Source organism: Perna viridis, chromosome 9 (assembly GCF_037379345.1).
Source record: "Perna viridis isolate PV_CMFRI_1.1 ecotype Kerala chromosome 9, ASM3737934v1, whole genome shotgun sequence".
Taxonomy (NCBI): Eukaryota; Metazoa; Mollusca; class Bivalvia; order Mytilida; family Mytilidae; genus Perna; species Perna viridis.
In genome coordinates this window covers 20010608-20031612 of record NC_142453.1, presented here as the reverse complement: position 1 = coordinate 20031612, position 21005 = coordinate 20010608, and the positions used below count along the sequence as shown (strand labels likewise).

Sequence of the window (21005 nt, the reverse complement as noted above, 5' to 3'; positions counted from 1 at the left end):
CATTAACCCTCAAAGTGTGGTTTTCGTTGAATGAGGTTTACAAAACATTGTTCTATCACAAGAAAACAGTCAAGTGATTAATTTGTGAATTCATCCGTTATCTCGATTATCCTCTTTATTTTTCATACCTAATTACTGTTTGTTTTTTCAATCTTATTGTCTTGTATAATTTGTAAATCATAAAATGCCATTGCATAAAATAGAGATAAATTATCTAAGTTTGGAAATTAGATTTAAGTTAATTAAGTTTCAAGTTATTAATCGATAAACTTTTTACGCGAAGAACGGGGGATGGGGAAAGCGGGGGGTAGGGGTATGGGGTAATGGAATCAAATACGGGAATCAGAATTTTGTTCCCTCGTTCTAAATTCCAAGATCCATTGTTAATTCAATAGATACATTGATATTTTTTTTTATATTGGTACCAAGGATTTTAATAGTAAACTTCTAAAAAAATCCTTTTTGGAATAATGATGACAACAGCCCAATCCATCTTTAAGCCAGGATACAGTCCACTGGAAACGGACGTGTCCCTCAATCCCATATTTCATCCCGACGTGCAGTTTAGGTACTATTCAGCAGATGTGCCGTATGTTTTTACGGCCTGTTTCATCTTTGGCAACATCCATTGAAAGGTTTTGTATAAGGACGTGAAAATCTCATTAACATACAAACTTGAAGGAAACATCTGGTTCTTAATGTAGGTAGAGAGCTGCCAACTTTACTTTGTTCATCTTTTTATTAGCATTTATACATTGTATATACATTATGATAACTTCTGACGCCTGCTTTTCAACTGTTAAGAATATGGTTGATTGTTTTCGGTCAAATCTTAATTAGAACCTATTTGACCTAACAAGAGACCGAAAACTTGAATTCCTTATTGGTTAATTGAAATGTTTTAATAAAATAATAATAATAATAAAAAACAGTTGACATTAAAATGTTAACTTCATTAAAATTTTACAAGCCTCTATTTCCTAAATCAAACAAATAAAATGGCTGAAAAGATGCCGATGCCCATGCCCATTTCAGGACAACACATTGAACAAACCTATCATATGAAACTTACCACAGCTTGTGCATCCGACGAGGGCATACCCGTTATACATGGAAACAATGTACATATCACAATTACAGCTAGGTTTACACAGAATAAATAAGTGGTTGAAATATACATCATGGACGAAGAAATTGCACAACCTTTACGATTTGAATTGGTCCCTGAAGTCTGTCGTCTGTGAAAGCACGAATGTCCAATAGTCCGCTCGAAATGGTCAGTATTGAAACTATCCAGCATGCTCATCTTCTTTTCACATGTAAACACACACAATCGAACCCCGTTAATCTCAGATGTTAAAGCGAATGAATGAATTAAAGCGAAAATCCGTTTATCCGTCTAGTGCTCTAGTGAAGCCAGCTATAATTAAATAATTTTTATATTCCTCTGTGCAAATTTACTTAGTTATCTATTTTACTACTTTTTACTACGATGCTGTGGCTTTAAAAGACTTAATTAGTGAACCAATGAAAACCAACTACACTTCCGACCTCTCTCAAGTTTATTGCCAATGGATTAAACTATATCCGGGGTGCCCCTATGACACGAATGCTATATACAAAACTCCATGATTGACATTATAAACAAAGTCTCCTTGATTGTTGTTTATTCCTTAATTAAACAAAACATGTAAACATCCGGAGATTGTTACACCGTTTTTATACTACTTTCTTTAAAATTGATTTTTCTACTTTTGAAGAAAGAAATACACATACGCACATACATAAACACTTTCGAACACTTGTACAAGAGATTATTTACACATCAAATGATTTTAATCTTCTTTTTAAGTGTCTATACGGCGATGTGACTCATCCATGATGATTCGGATCATCCTCCTAATCAAAACACGCTACAGAAGCTGGCACAACAGAGAACCAGTCGAGTGTGTACTGTACGCACAACTCGCTATTATTGGTTAGACAAATGATACAATTGCATCGATCCGTTACGTACAGACTTAATTTTGTTCTTTATATATTCGATAAAATGACGAGAAGTAGTTTTATTTGTTATTTTCAATGATAATTACAACTTTGAGACGTTCCCATGGTTACTCTTTGATGTTATCTGGTTTTGCGTAACGAAAATGATAGTTCGGATTTCTTTTTATGTTGACCTAGGGATAGTTTTTATACAACCAGCCAAGCCCAAATAGTCTACGACTAATTTCCTTTTAATGTATTTTAAGACTGGGTAATTGTAGTCCATCAAAATATAGGATTAGTTATAAACTTGTAGATTAAGCCACAAACTCGTGCCCGCAATTCGAAGGTGTGTCGGGTACAATGAGAATAGTTGTTAGAATAAATTACACGCAACGAGTTTTATTGACACAATTTAAATAACTCAAATATCTTATTCAAATGTCATTTGAAATTGAAATCAGCGTTGTATATGTAACAGGGTTACATCTTTAATAGTCCTTAATTGCAATGGTTTTAAACGATGAAATACAGGACAATGTAAAGGACACCGATTACAACAGAATGTTTATGTCGTAATTAAATGATATTTATATGTTTAGGTAACTAGACAAAAAAAAATACATTTCTTTTTAATGTAGTGATAGAAAGACAATGAAAGGGTGGCTGATATTTAGGAAAACAAATACAGAGCTAGCCTTGTTTATAGGGAAACACGATTTGTTGAAGTATTAGATTAAAAAGATGATTTACTTGAACATCTCACGCATTTCTTCATTTTATCCTAATGCCAAATTATAACTCATGCGTAAGAGTAAAAGTAAAATTTATACTCATATGTCATTAGAACCATCTGTGATGAAATCAGATAAAACTCGTGAATCATATGAGAAAAAAGTTCAGGTGTGAATTTATACACGTTTTAAAGAATCGAATTTCACCTACGATGCATATTCTTGGAGTTATGCTTTATTATTAGAAACAAATTATAATTATAACATTTTGTTTATGCCCATGAAAACGCAAGCATTTGATAACAGTATTGTTTTAATAAATAAAATTGTATTTAAATAGGGACTTTATAAAAACTCCCTGATTTAGAAAAAAAATAATCCTGCTAGAATTTTAACACTTCATTTTGAGTACCGCGAATTAGTCTGTTTTCATGGGCCATTTGCTATTTTCGTAATTTGTGTTATGATTAATTATTAAAAAATAATATCTTGCTTTTTCCAACAAAATCAATGAGACGGACGAGTTAATCACCAAATATGAACATTTGGCAGCAATGATGATTACATATGACTAATTCTGCTCAACCAACTGTGACAACATTAATAAAATCAGAAGATCGGAAGGAATCGGTCTTTGATGTTTAAGGCTATCTTTCGATTTGTTTTCGATACAAATAGTGTGAGAGCTACTACAGCTGCTGATCGCAGAAACATTAAAAATATTCTGATAAAATCATGTCATTTTTCTTTCTTCTTTCACGAACAAGTAAGAAACCATAAGGCTTGACATTAAAATCAGCATCATGGAAAGTTGAATTTAATCTACGTATACGAATCCAATTGATTTAACGAGTTCTGTTTATGATATAATTTATCAGAATTGAAAGAAAATAATAGAAATAAAACTACCTTAGCGCATAGAGTTAAGATTTGACCGTTTTCTTATCTTTCAGTCAAGCAACGAAATCTCCATAAACTTTCCTTACAGCCTCGTTGATTTTGAAGATGGTATGGAATTTCAGATAGAATTGATTGGCGGACCTAAAAAAACTTCAAAACAATTAACAACGGAATAGAGACGAGCGATTAAAACAACTGATACAGATCGTCATAATTATGGAATGATTCAATATGACTACAGACTGAGATCCTACAATTAACCTTTCGTGTGACCTCTTGATAGTTCGTGTCACTATAGAACACCAATGTATCTAGTTCATCTATCACAAATGCGCTTGTAGCAGCTAGGCACGCACTTACAGCTCAGTAATACTAGATGGTATCCTCTTACGTTTAAGTTTATCTTATCCTCTGAAGCATTGAACCTCTACTAGATCCGTGTGTCACCATCTACCATCTGCCGCTGTTATCGTACTCCGAAATCGGAGCACCACAACAATGTCAGGGTATAGTCACTTAAAAAAAAGGAGTCAAGTTTCATACAACCCTCTTCCCATACTTGACCAGTAGTTTTAAAACTTGAAATAAAATTAATCATTTCCTTTAAAAAGACTTATCGTTAGAACGTTCTGGCACGGTATGTCATGGGACTGTGTCAATTAAAACAGAAGGTTAAGGATCGGACTGGTTTCTTTTATTGTTCTGGTATCCTGTTCATAATTAGATCAGAGGAAATATGGCCAGGATGTTCCGATGAGGCCACACTTGTGTCATTCTACGATATTAACCCACTTTTAATGTAAGACGAAACACGTTTATGTAGATGTTTATAAATGAAAATCGTGATCCCCGAACTGGGAACTGGATAGGATATTTATTATAAAATTCAAAACTTCTTACTTATATCTATGAGCATGAAAAATGGCAGACCAAATAAATTAATACAGGCATGCACTTTCGACAAGAACAAGATGATACAATAACGGTGTTTTTTCTATTTATTAAGGCATATCAAGTCAGAAAAGCAGAGAAGAGAGAAAATCACGACTAGAAATGTTTGAATTATCTTTCTTTCCTCTCCAACTAAGTTCTTCAGAGTTACCCTTTTTGAACTGAACAATCATATCCATTGATTTATATGAGTATATATTGAGCAAGATAAAGATTTTTTCAGATTACAGGCAAACTGTTCCAAAGTGCGACTTTTAAAATACAAAAAGCAGTACAGACAATGCAAAGAATAAGCACAACTTCTATATCAAACGATCGATTGAATTCTTCGAACGTAGAAGAAAGATCGAATAAGCTATGATTCGCAAATATGTAAACGGTGTTTCCAAGACCTTTACTGAAAAGAACCAAACAGAAATGTTATACTCAATCAATACAAAATATTTCCCCAGTGATAAACAATCTTCTGAAACTGAATAATAAAATCAGACGTCTGCATCAAGGAGATATTTAAATACAGTAACTTTATACATAAGTTTACGTCGGATTGGCGCCAAACTTCTGAGAAACCGACAAAAGTCATCAGTTATTCCATTAAAAGGCAAAATCTCTTTGACGGAAAGTTTTTCCTGTACGCCACTCTATAAAAGGAAGATAAAATATTTGTCAATTTCTGCATTAATTATCATGTTCATAAATTATAAAATTAGAATTATTTATTTTTTAAACACACACAAAAAAAAAAATAATAAAGACGATCATAAGGAATTAAGTTACGGAAATCCACACTTACATGTAGAATAAGCAATATAAACATTTCTTTGAAGTTAATAACTTTGAAAGTGGTCATCTTTGAATTATATAGAAAAAAGAGGCATTCTGTTTGAGGACAAGGAGTGTATATTAAGTCCAAGCTGAGGTTAACGTTAGCTGTCCTAATAAACCAAATACATATTATATATTTTGTAATAGTTTTTAAATTAAATTTATATGCGTATCGTGGCATTGGGCACATTTTGCGTTTTTGCATTGGCGGGAAATGTTTTGTAGTCTGTGATAGCCAAGATTGTATTGCAGTTTGTAGAGTATCCAAGCTATATTACCCAAAGTAATGTTTGTCTGCATTTTTTGTTTAATTTAAACAGGACTACGCACAAAGGAGACGGTCGTATATAATACTACGTGTACGCTGGGTTCTATGCACAGTTTTGCAATTTGCAATAACGATCAAGAAATTATAGAGCTTTCCACAAGGAAAATACTCTCAAATACCTTTTTCTCCAAATCCTGTAATCTGATGATTAAATCATCATCACTGGTGGTGATTAAATTTCTGAGACAGGTTCTCCGTCACTAATTTCACATTTTTGGTCTGATATCATTGAAGAAACCGATTCTCCTTCACCCTGTCCTCGATCCAAACTATTTCTTAACTCTATTTTATAAAATTTGAAGATTTTAACATTCTCACCAAAGCTCACATGTCGATAATCTAAATATCAAACGGTATGTACTTTATCGGGTAAATTTCAGATAACGTGGTCAAACTTGTTGATGTTACTGCGTTCAAGTCTCTTCAACCCCCATACAGAAGTATTAGTCATAGAATATACAGAACTGTATTTTCGAGATATCAATCATTTTGTTAACTCTGCCGAGAGTAAACATCAATATTATGTCGCTGTCTGTTTTATGTAAAATTTGTGCAAATTGGAATCACCCTTCACCCCTTCTAATCGATTTGCCATCCATCAATCTCAGTAGGATTCCATGCAACAAGTTCTGACGAAACATTAAACGAACAGCCAGCACCAATCTATCTCATTATATAATTGTGTATTGACATTTTTAAGCAAGTAGCAATTTAGGTATGTTAGAAACTTAATAGAAGATCACAAGAAATAAATGATGCCGTTTATGCTCATTTGGACGAGCCTGTAGATCCCTAGAGATTACATAAATGGAAATAACGGTTTGTAAGCCAATCCATCAAGCCATTATTGACTTCTGACATCCATTTCTAACAATCCGATGGTTTAGGATACTTTATTAATCCAATTTGTACAAATTACATTTAGTAGTATTACGTTCGGTAGTTTTGACAATTTGTCCGTTCATTCCTCATGTCTTGTCCGGAATCGATTTGTTACATATGACTCATGAAGTCGTGATTGCTAGATTTGAATTTGTAAGAGAACTGTAATTAATTCTTTTGTATATGACATTGTCATAAACTCCTTGCCGTGGATATTTGCACATTTAGGGGTATCGCGATTTTTAATGAACATTAAACGATGAGTCGATGATTATTGGTTCCCAGTGGTAGGAGGAGTTTTAACTGGGAACTACATATTACAAGAAAACTTACAAAGTATTCAACTTAAAATATAATTTGTGCTATACTATTCATTTCTCAAATACAATATGACACAGTTGTAATCTGTAAGAGGACGAAGTTGGATACAGTACACACACACACACACACACACACACACATATATATATATATATATATATATATATATATATGTCTGGAAAAATTCCCAACGATGCTACAACTGTCAAATTCGCGAAGCAAATTTGTGGTGATTTCCTCCACGGGAATCAAACTTGTACCGCTGTGACATCTATGGCAACACTGCCCGCACAATGCCCAGCGCCCTAGAACACTCGGCCTGCTAAGCTATATCAAAATATAGCTTTCGCTGGCCGAGTCATTATATAGCGAAAGCTATATTTTTATATAGCCTAGCTGGCCGGGTGGTCTAGGGCGCTGGACTTTGTGCAGGCGGTGTTGCCATAGATGTCACAGCGGTACAAGTTCGAGTCCCGCGGAGGGAACGACCAAAAATTTGCATCGCAATTTTGACAGTTCTAACATCGTTGGGAATTTTTCAGACCTATCTATACGTTTACATATCTTCCCTGTATCAATTTGATCCGATGGAGCAGTGTAGCGAATAGAGTCGTCACATTCTGAGACGTTATATATAATATCCTTTTTGCCCCTTCTAGACATCTCGATGCCTTTTTTTCACTTATTGACGATTCCTGAAGAAAGAATATCGTTTGGCTAGATCCTTCAATCTCAGTTTCCGCTATATAGATGACGTATTATCTTTAAACAATCCTAATTTCGGGGATTTGATACATCGCATCTACCCAAAAGAACTTGAGATGAAGGATACTACAGACACTGTGAAGTCAGCCTCATATCTTGACCTACACTTAGAAATCGATGGTAAAGGAAAACAACTGACCAAACTTTACGACAAACGTGATGACTTTTCATTCAAAATTGTCAACTTTCCTTTCATCTGTGGCAACATCCCTTCGGCTCCTGTGTATGGAGTGTTTATATCACAACTCATACGTTATGCCAGAGCTTGCCGAAACTACGCAGACTTTTTGTATCGCGCTAGAACTCTAACAAATAGGCTTCCGGAACAGGGTTATGTTGCTACAAGATTGAAGTCATCACTACAGAAGTTTTATGGTCGTCTTCATGAACTCGTGGATCGTTATGATGTATCCATCAGCATCATGAAAACTGATTTATTCAACGGGTCATAGTTTACCTTTTCTCGTTTGTCTACCCCGGACTTGACTTTTTATGAGCAACTCGGCGGGTGTTTCTAGAAAAGCAGAAGACGCTTACCCTACCGGTGCACCTGGTCCATGCTCCCAGTTTTTAGTGGAGTCCGAGTTGCTCATTTACTTTTGTTACTTTGTATGTATGATTTTAGTTACTTTATGTTCTTTGTTGTGTGTGTCTGTTTTCCATATCCGGTCTTTGTCCCTGGATTATATTCTTTTGATTACCGCTATAACCTTGGTTCCCTTGATTACTCTGACATTTCTTGTCGCTAATAATGGAGACCGGTATCGTTCATGGCTTCGGACTTTCTGGCTAAAACTCAGAGGGCTTACTCATGTGGCATGTTGGATACGAAAAAAAGTATCGGAATTTTAAATAATAATTAAAGACAATATAATAAACGCTTTTAGTAACGAAGATGCTAAAATACTGAATATTGTAAGAGAAGCTACGAAGACATGACTTCCTGCCAGGCTAAAATCAGGCTCTCACTGCTTGATTTCGCATTTAATACAGTTTTGAGGACTTCGTTCCCTATAAATTGGTTAAATTATGTTGATTGGCGTAGACTGAACTCCCGACATGAGTGTTCGGGTTATTGTTTAACTGCAATCCCCTGTTCATAAAACACCAACATGAGCGTTCGGGATATTGCAACAAATATTCATGAGATCACAATTAGTGAAAGCGACATCGCCCATTGTCAAGGGGTCTAAGTTAAGGAACAAAAAGTAATTGTAGTTGTCGTCAGTCGTAGAATTTATAATTTGTAGTTACCGTTGACGAATCGTCAAAGAGTAATCACGGGAACCTAGATTTTAGCGGAAATCAAAAGAATGTAATTGAGGGACAAAAAGACCAGAAGCCTATGGAATATCTTAACATATTAGTGATTATAGATATTGGTAGATCAAGTAGAATGAAAGAGTAATCAAGGGAACCAAGATTCTAGCGGAAATCCAAAGAATGTAATCCAGGGACAAAAAGACCAGACATGGAAAACCGACAATCACAACAAAGAACATAAAGTAACTAAAATAATACATACAAAGTAACAAAAGTAAATGAACAACTTGGACTGCACTAAAAACTGGGAGCATGAACCAAGTGCATCAAAGTCAGTACAGGGATATAAGCGACCATCAAATCAAGATTAATAAGAATAAATCTCCGAATGTTTTACTCACTGCGGCAAATCATCAGTATACAAGTGAAAGGCAATTCAAAACAAATCATCAGTATACAAGTGAAAGGCAATTCAAAACAAATCATCAGTATACAAGTGAAAGGCAATTCAAAACAAATCATCAGTATACAAGTGAAAGGCAATTCAAAACAAATCATCAGTATACAAGTGAAAGGCAATTCAAAATCTTTGTAATAACGTTTAAACAGTTTGGGAGTGGGTGATAACGGAATCAATACACATTTTAAGCTGGCACAAGTGAGTTTTAATAGATTTTGTGTTGCATAAGAGATTTTCAAACTGGTAGCAAATTCACGTATACTTCAAGCAAGTTTATAACTGAAGACTGTTGATTTTATTTTCCGCAATTTTCGGTTTCAATGTTTCAACGAATGTTGCATTATATTTTTTGTCTAACGCGGGTACTTGAAAATAGGCATGCAACAATCATTCTCGCATAAATTTTAGTTATCGATCGGGGCAGTCCAGTTAGGTTTATTTCTAGTCCAAAGTATTTTGTGAACAAAGTAAATAGAAGCATGAACCGATTTCTTAATTCCTTTATAGTTGCCTCCAAGTTATTCAATTGCATGTGATTCAGCATCCATCATAGATTAAAAAAAAAATAGACGTAAAGAAATTATTTAAAATTACAGGCAAAAACCTGCATGGAATGGCTCACTTGGGTATTAAACATTTTAGAAGGACCGACGTTTTTACGTTCAGCACAAAAGTAAAAGTATCAGCATTGCAATATCGGCATCATGTTTTTGCATACAAATCTTAAGAGATAAAGATGAAGTCCTTTTCATTGCTGTATGTGATTGGATATGTAGGAAGGTCACGACCTAAACACATTAATCATTAAGACTATGTCTAGCTTCGTGCTGTTATATTTGGGCAAGCAACAAATATTATCTATACAATTAATCTTCTTGTCATTTTTACGTTTCCTGCTTGATATCAGATATAACTTTCTCCATTTCATATCTGAAATTGGTCTGTAAAAGCAATCGCTGTAAAGCAACAAGTTAACCAAATGAAGTAAACATTGAAGTGCACTGGATCAAGCGCAATTGCAAAATTGATCATTTCCGTAAATGAGGACCATCATGCACGCCGTATTAGATTTAGTTGAATTTATATGTTATGATATTTTGTCAAATGAATGTCATTAGCGCAAAATTGTCCGAATTGATAAAATAAAAGTGATACTTTTAGACTTATTATGAGTAATGGTAGAAAATAACTGCACGTGGTCTTTATCCGCCATGGAAAAAGAAAATCTTTATTGATTGTGTGAAATATCCATCGGATAAAGTTATCTTAGATCGAGTTCTTCCACAAACCTATTGAATGTGAAGATTTAAGGAAATTCTAAAATTGCGAATTTTAGGAGACCTGGGAAGGAAGTATCATGCACGGTTGTGTATATCAAAGAAGAGTGACCCGTTTTGTCGTCGAAGCCGACGAAAATAAATTCACATACAATTGTAACCACGCAAAGAAGTTTTCTTTACACTTCAAAGGCTATCAACATAGATATGAAACTCGTGTTTGGACGGAGAATTAAAAAAAAAGTCTGTTTACATGTTTGCATCTTGTCTACATGAGGTCGAATCAACATGCAAAAAATATAACGCAAACACGTGAATAAAACTTTAATTACCAGCGGGTTCAGAACTATATCCTTTATGACAATGTTTGATCATATGATAAGGTTATTATGTTGCACTGCGTTGACAACTGGTTACAAAGGATTAACTCTGACCTATACGGAAAAGCCCGACCTTAATTTTTATACTGTCATATGAAAATGCATCAATTTCCGGTTATTAGATTGAGGAAAAGGTTCGTTCGTATAGACCACATCAAAAGAAAACGTTGAATAATATGTCTTATACTTTTAATCGACAACTCAGCGTTGTCACTGAATTCATAACGAGCAATACTTAGTCAGGAACAAAAACCCAAATATGAAATTACATGATAACTTTAACAAAATGCGTATAAAACAACTTCATTTCAATGATTTGTATTTTGTCTGAAACTTGGGCAGACTGCATATGTTTCGATAAGAGCCTTAAAATGAAAAAAATATACTTATAATTAAAAAATCATTCTTATTTTAATATTGGCATTTAATGCTTTGTAGAATTTCACTATAACACTTAAGAATTGAATGTTTCATTTTTGATGTTTCACGTTTCACACATTTAGGAAACTTTTTCAGTTTGAAAATGCAGTGATACGGTCAACGCTTGTACACGCCGATGAAACAACAAAAATGAAGCATTCAATTCTAACCCTTTGACCTTGAAGACGCTCTTCTACGGAAACGCAAGTCACCTGATCGCAATTCTGTTTCCCGATTGGCCAAATACTTATAACTTAGTGGCGTTCGAAAAAAAAATCTGAATTAGAAATTGAAATTGCGTGCCATGTGTTATTGTAAAAAACTTTAAGTAATTTAAAAAGGAAAAAAAAATTAAAGATAGTACTTGTTATTGCATTTCATATGTTTCTCTTATTTTATATATATTATATTTTGAATATACATAGAACAAAGGCAATACACAGTAAAAGTAGTTCATTAATTGTAAATATGGCCAATGTAGAAAGCTCGATCGAAGACGTGTTTCATCCGCTCATGAGACACCACTCGTAAAGTCGATAATTCAATTAGATTTAAGTATTTTAATTCATGTATGTATAGTAAAAACAATTATTAGAAATAAAAACCGCCTTGGAAGTCTCTTTCTAGCGTCGAGTTCAGAACAACATTGATTTAAGTCATACTTGTACCTAACTGATATTTACTGCTTCACCGGCAATGAAGCGGCATATTGTATATTAAACAGACAGACGGACGACTGATTTGCTTGGAGTCGTGTGTACGAAATCGGCTAGGTGATATTGTTACATCTTTGGGCTAGCAGAATGAACATCCAACTCGTCGTGACGGTCTTATACAAAGCCTATATCATTGTCCTGAAATATCTGCCTATATTAATGGTTAACCATGCGACCAAACGTGTGAGAGAAAGAAAACTTCTAATTACTAAATTTTGACATGGTGTAATGGTTAAGACTCATATTCTGCAACTCAGTTTTTAATCGTAGATCAAAAAAAGGTAATAACAAAACAAAGCCAAACAAAACAGAAAGTAACTTTTTTTTTAACTCGTGTTAAGAAACCATAATCCTTTCAACCAAAGGAGGTAATGATTCATGAAGATTTTGTTAACCGGACGCAAAAAAAAGATGTCCATTGATCTAAGACTCCAGATATGATATAAGAAGACGAAAATGCATTCACAGAGAACCGTCTCAGCTACAACTCGAAGTAGGGCTGGCACTAAATGGCGAGCTCTTCCCGACCAATCAAATATGTGGAAGGCAAAAATATACAGAACAAATTATAGCAAATGATCATAACTCTACTAAAATTTGCGAAAAAAAAGACATTCGGCTTTGTAATCAAAATCTGAAAAGATCACATATTTCCTATTTCTTATCCAGGAAAAAAAAAGAAATGATAGGATAGAAAACTTTAACGACTTAAATATTTTGTTTCTTTTATTTAAACTTCCAGTGCACCTTGTCAATGATAATTAGAGAACAGAAAGAGAAGTGGGCCATCTCTGGCCAGAGGAGCATACATTCATACGGTTTCGCTGGTTCGTACCTTCGGTTTAACTGCTTCTTAATCGTGCAATAACCACAACTCAAACTAAACAGCCCCGTGCAGGTCCGGGTGTTAAAAGAATAGGCCCGCAGCAGCGCTAAGCTTGTCGTAAAAGGCGACTAAATAGTGCTCAGAACCCTAGCCGGGGGCTAGGGCGCTCTGCCCACAGAGCAACTGGGATGTGTGCCCCAGGTGGTGGAATGGGGTACCCCTGGCGTGTTACATGCTGGGGTTGTCAGGCTATAATACGGAAAACCAGACCGCAAACCATAGTGGTGCACCGTGTTGGGAAAGATGCCACGCTCCTCGCACGTTAAAGAACCCTACTGTGGTATTCTTCCGGAGTAGGAACCATAGGGCTCCGCCACAGGAGGCTAAATTGCCCGACCCTACCCACCTCTCCCTATTTCCAGTGGCAATCAAAATTTATCGACCCCATTGTCCTTGTGTCCCATCCCTTTTTCATTTCATCATCATTTCATGTTCATTTTATCATCAATTTCATGTTCATCGTCTGAATATAGCTGAAATATTGCTGCTCGGACGTTAAACCCCAACAAACAAACAAACAAACGAACTAAACAGTTTGCAACAATTAAATTTTGAGATACACATGTATCATTTCGTGGTTTAGCAGCAACTTACATAATATTAGTCTTGAAAAAGGACTAAATTAACCTACTTTAGTTAATTGCGAAGTGGTCATGCGACTGTGGATCATGAACTTTAACAACTTCCGTAAACAAACTAAGACGTTGTAATTATTAGTTGTGTTATCTGTCATCCACTTCAATACTGACTCATTGTTTATAAACTTTGGGCTGCTTCTAGGCTACTACGAAGATTTTTCAATGCGAAAAGAAAACGCGGAAGAAGGTTTTCTTCAAAGTAAAACAAAAGAAAATAAAAAAAAAAGCCAGGATCGAAATAAATATGCCGGATAAAAACGTACATTCGAGCCCGTGAAAACAAAACGCCAAAACCTTAAAAAATACAATATACTAAATTATGTTTAAAAGCAACAGTGCTTAAGAGTATGGAAATTTTTATATTTTGTCTTTATTCCAAAACAGCATATCCCTTGCTACTAATATATTAATTTATATAGTTACATGTTGTGATTGTCTGCATTCACGTTGTAAGCAAAGTTGTCGTAGTTAGTACGATTGCTGGTTGTTTATATTCTTTTATCATGAGGCAAGTACATATTATTTCTTCTTGTTCATTTCGAGTCTTGTTCTGTGGCTAAGACTGCATGTCTGGTGCCATGATGAACAGTTTGATTATCTATACTCAGATGGTCCGTGCCGTAGTGTCAGATTAAACAATAATATAGAATTTGCAGATGTCCGGATTCGGTTGGTTCACATAAGTGTTAATCTTGAAAAATCTGAAACAGGAGATCTCCCTCTCAAAAAAATCTCAAAGCGGGAGATTTCCGAAGTTTCCCTTTCGCGATATGCTTTACGTTTAGCAACAGAACAGATTTGAGCTTAAAGCAAATAGCACTGCAACTATTTCTAGTGACATCCTCTCCAAAGATAGTACACTATATTTTCCTAAATTACAATATTAGTAAATTAATGGTCTTCATTACAGGTTCGAGATCAATTTGTTTTGACAAAACCTGCACGAAGTAACTGTTTTCATTCACAATTTTAAGCCATAAAATAAAAAAAATAAGACGGACAAAATTCCCGAATGGGGCTAAATCTCCCCCTTTGACACGGGCATGTAGAGAGGAGATTGTTGATTTTTTAAAAATTAAATTTCGGGAGACTTCCGCCGAAATGAGAGACTAAAAACTACTTTCAGTGTAGCATAATTTCCTTTGCTCTAAATAGAAAGGTAAAATAATTACTCAACTGTAGGATCTTACCCAGTAATGCATGATAACTACTTACTACTTTTGATCCTCGATGAAGCCATGCCTGAATCTCGGCTTTCCACCACAACCACGCCTATACCTCTCCAAAATTGTAACAAGCACCATACCACAGCCAAATCGTACATCAACCAAAACCTCTACAAAGTCGTACACACGCCATTTCCGCAGTGTTTCCATATTCAGTCTACAGATTACAAGTTATATATTTCGGTAAAAAATCATGTTTTTTTTACATGTCGTGTTATTTACTTATTATTCACACGTGTTAATATTCTTGAATAAATTATTGCTTTCCTGCAAAAAGTAATAAATCTCCCGGCCAGATCCTTGACAAGACTTGCAAAATAAAAAGACATAAACAGAATATTGTAACCATCAATTTATGGATAATGCAAATATAGGCGTCCTGGGATTTAGTGTGAACTGCATGGTTATAACAGGGCATACTTGATAAAATAGGCTCTAATGTTTAATATAGTCAATGTATATAGGTAGTTCTCCATTTCAAAGAGAATGATTCATAGCAAATATTAGACCGTTTATACGAATAAGATACTGCTATGACAAAAAAGTTATTTTTTTTTAAATTAGTTTTCCTTTTCATTAAAAAAGTATACAAAATAAAAATAGAAATATTATGTACCATGAAGATATCAATTTAAATAATTAAACAAACAACAGCTGTTAATATATCCATTGAAATCATTTTCTTCGCACTCGAGGAACAGTTAACTTGTAGGATGGGAAAGGCGTTAGATTAGGGAAATACCTCTAACATTTCTGTTTCCAAAATCATGTACTTTAATCCCGAATTCAACATTATTTCTGAAATTTATTATGATATCTGGATATGAAGAAATTTAACGACTTAAAAAAAACAACGAATTTAAACAAAGTTTGAAATTTAGAAAGAAAAATATACTGTTAAATCAACTTATTTTCAATTGAAAAAGAACCACGCCCACACAAGAGCAACTTATACTGACTGAAGGAGGTATACAAATGGTAAGGGACATAACTCCTGAAATCAGTGATATGTTTGTATCATATTCAATTCCACCAAAGCCTCTCAAGCTTTCATTTGAAGCAGAAAAAAAATCAACCTAAATTACTCAGATGCTTACATGAGATTGGTGTAAAATGCTGAATACAAACGTTCCAATGATTTTAAGATTTGTGTCCCTTACCCTATGTCTACCTCCTTAAAACAATCTTTATTAAATGCACCAGTTTTATCGGGTAAGAAAGTGTGAACTACGTTGTAGTAACACATCAGGTTGTAAACCAGAGACGCATCCGGATATTTAGGTATCTTAAGGCTAAAAACCACTAATTCCACTTCCCATAGGCTTCTATGCTAATTTCACAATATTCAATGGCTTCTCTGGACTTTACCTTAACTTTAACCTGCAGAGGACTATATATCAGCATGATTCTACATATGTCAGCTCACAATCCTCAGAATGGCATGTGGGGGTTAGCAGACTTGCAGTGCAGTACTGGTCACCGGAAGTGAAGTGTCTATAAATAGCATGGGAAATCCCAGTGTTTTCACAAGATAGGGGTATATTTAGAAATCATTATGGAGATTAGGCTTCACATCACAAGAAGCAAAATGCACCTATAAAATGTACAGAAATGTTTTTCCTTTCAGAAACTGTTTAAATTTTTCAAATGAGATGAAAACTTTTTTCACAGCACTATGAGGAACAGGGGTAATTTCTGCGTAGGACTATTTTTGCGTACGTCCCAAATGCTCATTGGTTGAATTGGTGGTCTGTAACCTAGACATAAAAGGGACTATATCCCTGAAGAAATACACATGTATTTGAAAAAAAAACCCACATATGTATAATATTTACTTGTATTTACATTACAATACTTAATAACGAATAACTTTATTGTCCTTGAGTATTTTACAATGTTTTAACATAAAAAGATTAAATTAAAAAATAAATTTTACTTGAGCCCTCCTTGTATAAAACACATCTTACCAATGCACACACTCCATGATGTCAATGTTTTGGTGGAATTAATTTAGGATGCCCATCTTCGTTGCACATTTTTGTCTGCGTTTTGTTTTATTTGATTCTGTATAATTACGGTTTCATTGTTTTCGTTCTTGTTTGAATCCCATACAGAATGGGATTTAGAGATAGCTTTACATTAGCTTTAACCAGGACAAAACAAGCTTTATTAAAACATGCATATAAGGAAAACAGAAGACATATGGATAAGTAGATATTTATTGTGTGAAGCAAACGATGACCACTTTATACGGCAAATTAGAAACGACTCCTGTACCAATCTCAAGCAAAGGCAAAGTCGTTTTGAGGATACGAAAGTGACTAAACGGAAAGTCTTTTAGGCACCTACAATGTTTATACTGAAGGGAAGGGGCTGATTTAAAAAAAAGAAAGAAATTTATTCCAAATTTGAGCTAAAAAAATACTCAGCCATGGACAGAAGAGAATATGATTCAATATTTCCACCAATACTTATAAATGTAGATTCAAATTAAAACGAGACGCTCCCAGGAGCCTGAATTGCTCACTTGGTGATTTTTTTTTGTCTTTGAAGGGCGATGAATTTAACAAGTTGTACAAAAATTTTGACACAAGAATACTTTGGTAGGACTTAACATAAGGATCATTTCAGCAACTGAAAGTTTCTTTCCATCTATTATAGTTTTCAAAATATTGACTGAAAACTGTAAAAGAAACCCGTCATTTCTTCTCTCAAGGGCGATAACTCTTTCAAGGAGTCGTCTGACAACTTTGATCACGGGAGACTTTTGTAGGGCTTATTATAAGGACAATTTCAGCAATTGAAAGAATTTTGGCTAATCCTAACGGTTTTGGAGATGTATGGAAAAACTACTGTCTGACTCCTATGTTCTATTTTTAGTAACGACAGCCATTTTTTTCGACGGATCAAAAATCCCCAGATGAGTTCTATGCATGATACCCTTAGAAACATTCACACCAAGTTTGGTTCTAATTGGTCAAATATTGTCAAAGGAGAAGACTTTTGAAAAAATAGTTAATGACGACGACGGACGTCAAGTGATAGCATTAGCTGAAATGGCCTGTGGCAAGGTGAGCTAAAAATTAAATTTTAAGTACCAATTAGTTATAATTTTATTTTAATTTCTTTATTTTCATTTACTTTAATTTGTAAATATATGTATTTTATTGTGATATATCTACAACACGTTTTTTTTTTGTTTCTCCTAAGCCGAAAATTGTGGAATAACATTCCTTATAAAACCTCAGATAAAAATCGATGATTTAGATAAAAAATAACATTTACAGCTGAAACAAAATTTGGAATAGTTTTACTAAAACAATACGTAAAAAACACGGATAAATATCTGCAAATGACAGCAAGATAAAGATGAGGATAGTGTAATAGAGTCTGACTTCATTCCTCGTATTGGCACTAATAGGAACATAAAAATTCATGCAGTAAGATCAAGTCGGTATTGTACTTTTTTTACCTTCTTATGGAGAGTGTAAATGAACAATAAACTGATACAGTATTGGTTAAAGAGAGTTGATACATTTATAAACATTCTGTTTTGTTCACTTTTCTATCGTGTAAGTATCAATTTAGTTCAACTTTTTTTCGATTTCGGAAATGAGAATTAATACAGTACATAACAATAATGGGAGAGAAGAGTATCCATGATCATATATATATGCGTGATTAGCTGAAATTCTGTTTAAAGCCACCAATAGCATTTTTTTTTAACAAAGAGAAAATCTTATTTTAAAATGGGACAGGTATGTAGACGAACAAACGTGAAGTGGAAAAAAAATCTGAATTAACTGACCCGGGTTCGTCCCGACTAGCCCCCGAAGCAAATTTTATATTGCATTAGTTTAACACTTGAACACTTAATTCAATAAACTCTTGCGCACACGATGTACGCAACAGGAACATGTATATATATACAGTTTACATATAGAGAAAAACAATAACTAAACGCATATATATACATTAAACAATAGAAGCATACAGTGGCGGGGGATAAAAAATTGTCGGTACACAAACTAATATCACGTTTCCGATGATATATATTTTCATTTTTTCAAGCTCATAGTGTATTACCACAAAATTATTGAAATATTTCAATACAGCGAAATCCGTCTATACCAAATCCTTAATAATCCGAAAACAAGCCTAAACCAGACATTTTTGCAAGCCTCTAAGTATCATTTTAAATGTATTTTAAAACAAAAACACGACAGTTGCAATATCATATTCATTTGAAATATTTTTTATCATACAATCTTATACAAGTTAGTTACATCTCATACGTTCAAACTAGTGGAGGAGCGTTTAGGGTAAAATATCATTCACTCACAGAAAAGCAAACTTTTACAGTCGTTCACGTAAGCCAGTGCAAAAGACAAGACTACATTTCGTAATTAAAATTGATTGCAAGTATAAATCAAAAGAATGTAATCAAGGGGCAAAGACCTGAAGGGGAAAACTGACACACATAAAGAACATAAAATAACACGTAAAAAGCAAAAAACAAAAAAAAAACCAAAAAAACAACAAATCCTCAACTCGTACTCCACTAGAAACTAAGAGCATGGACCAGGTGCACCAGTAGTGTAAGCGTCCTCTACTTTTCTAGAAACACCCGCCGAGTTGCTCATAAAAAGTCAAGTCCGGGGTAGACGAAAGAGGAACGAATCGGTAATATGTCAACATAGAAAAACTTATGTATCAAATATGTAATATAGAAAATTATTTAAAAGAAAAATCACATACAAATGTTTTTCAAAATGTAACAATAGTAAAATATTTAAAGGAAACATACACAACAAAAATTCGACAAAAATAATGATGTATACAGAAATCAACAATTCTATATAGTACACTACTTTATATCATATTTATAAAGCCATAAATAAAAGCAGAAGTAACCAATGAAACTAACTGACCTTCGGATGACAGGACTTCCAGGGAACGTCTTTGCCACCCAGCTCCGGGCATCCAGCATGTACTCTTTGCGGCTTCCCAGCAGCTCCTACTTAATATTCAAAACCCAAAATATTCTGTTCATTCCATGAACAAATCAGAACGGAGAATCTTATTATTGGAAAAATGGAAAGTAGTTAAATCAAATATTAGCTCTTTTGTATGTGTTAGATTAACTGTCTAAATGATGATAATTGCCTCCCAGAATGATGTCACTTGTTGCTGCATTTTTATGCTTAAGTGATAATTATTGGGGATGAAGTTGTAAGATAAAATGCATTGCAAATGCATAAACAAACAAATATATATATATAAAAAATAATAGTTCACTATGACAAATCATAACAAAAGAAAAAAAAATATGTATCGAACTTTATAGAAAGTAAAGAACACGAAAGTTCAATGCAATAAATCAAAATTATAGCCATACATGTACTGTTTTACATGCACGTCTGGCCCCAGCGTGACAAAACTTGAAAAATACTTAAAGTCTGAGAATATTCTAAACATTCATGGTAACTCAAATGAAAGTATTTGACATTGATGACATCTCAAACAGTTAAGAATTTTTTCAGACTTATGTATTTCTTTCAAGTTTTGTGGCGCAGGGTCTGGTCTCACAAATATAAATTCTCGCATTATTTATTGTGTCCCTTACCCTAGGTCTACCTCATTAAACTCATATTAAAAAAATAAAAATCATTACTCTTACAGATCTTTAGAGTTTTCTGTGTAGACAGTTTATGCAGATGAGTAGCTCACACTATCAATATTAATGACGAATACTATTAATAAAAGCAACAGTTATTTATATATATTTATGATATTTATTCCTTCTAGGAATTGAGTATACCGAATATTTTTGGTCATAGGAAGTGGCTATAGTAAGGCACCAGTATTTTTGTTTATGAAGTGTTGTTGTGCCGGATACTGATTTGATAGAAAAAACACCAATATTACAATGTCGTGAAAAATGAGCTATGTATCTTTTTCAAAAGTAGTATTGGCATTCGAAAATAATTATCAGTAGCCATTTGGAAAGAGTAATCAAGGGAAGATTATAGCGGTAATCAAACGAA

The 21005-nt window shown here is 34.0% G+C and overlaps 1 protein-coding gene and 1 long non-coding RNA gene across 3 annotated transcripts in view; both read right to left on the bottom strand.

Moving 5' to 3' along the window:
* The window catches only part of LOC148607245 (stromelysin-1-like), a 28158-nt gene extending 26101 nt beyond the window's left edge, over positions 1-2057 (bottom strand). The window contains exon 1 of the mRNA XM_088545516.1: positions 1073-2057. Within this exon, the coding sequence (XP_088401642.1) occupies positions 1073-1306 (234 nt within the window). The 5' untranslated portion in view covers positions 1307-2057. The remainder of the gene's footprint in view (positions 1-1072) is intronic.
* A 395-nt stretch (positions 2058-2452) lies between these two features.
* LOC148607244 (uncharacterized) lies at positions 2453-19970 on the bottom strand. 2 transcript variants are annotated; one of them, XR_015915246.1, is made up of 3 exons: positions 19890-19970; positions 14948-15115; positions 2453-3761 (listed from the first exon to the last, which is right to left on the bottom strand). It is a non-coding gene; the product is annotated as an uncharacterized LOC148607244 (long non-coding RNA). The 2 variants fall into 2 exon arrangements; XR_015915245.1 differs by lacking the exon at positions 2453-3761 and adding an exon at positions 13411-14602.
* Between the last annotated feature and the right edge of the window lie 1035 nt (positions 19971-21005).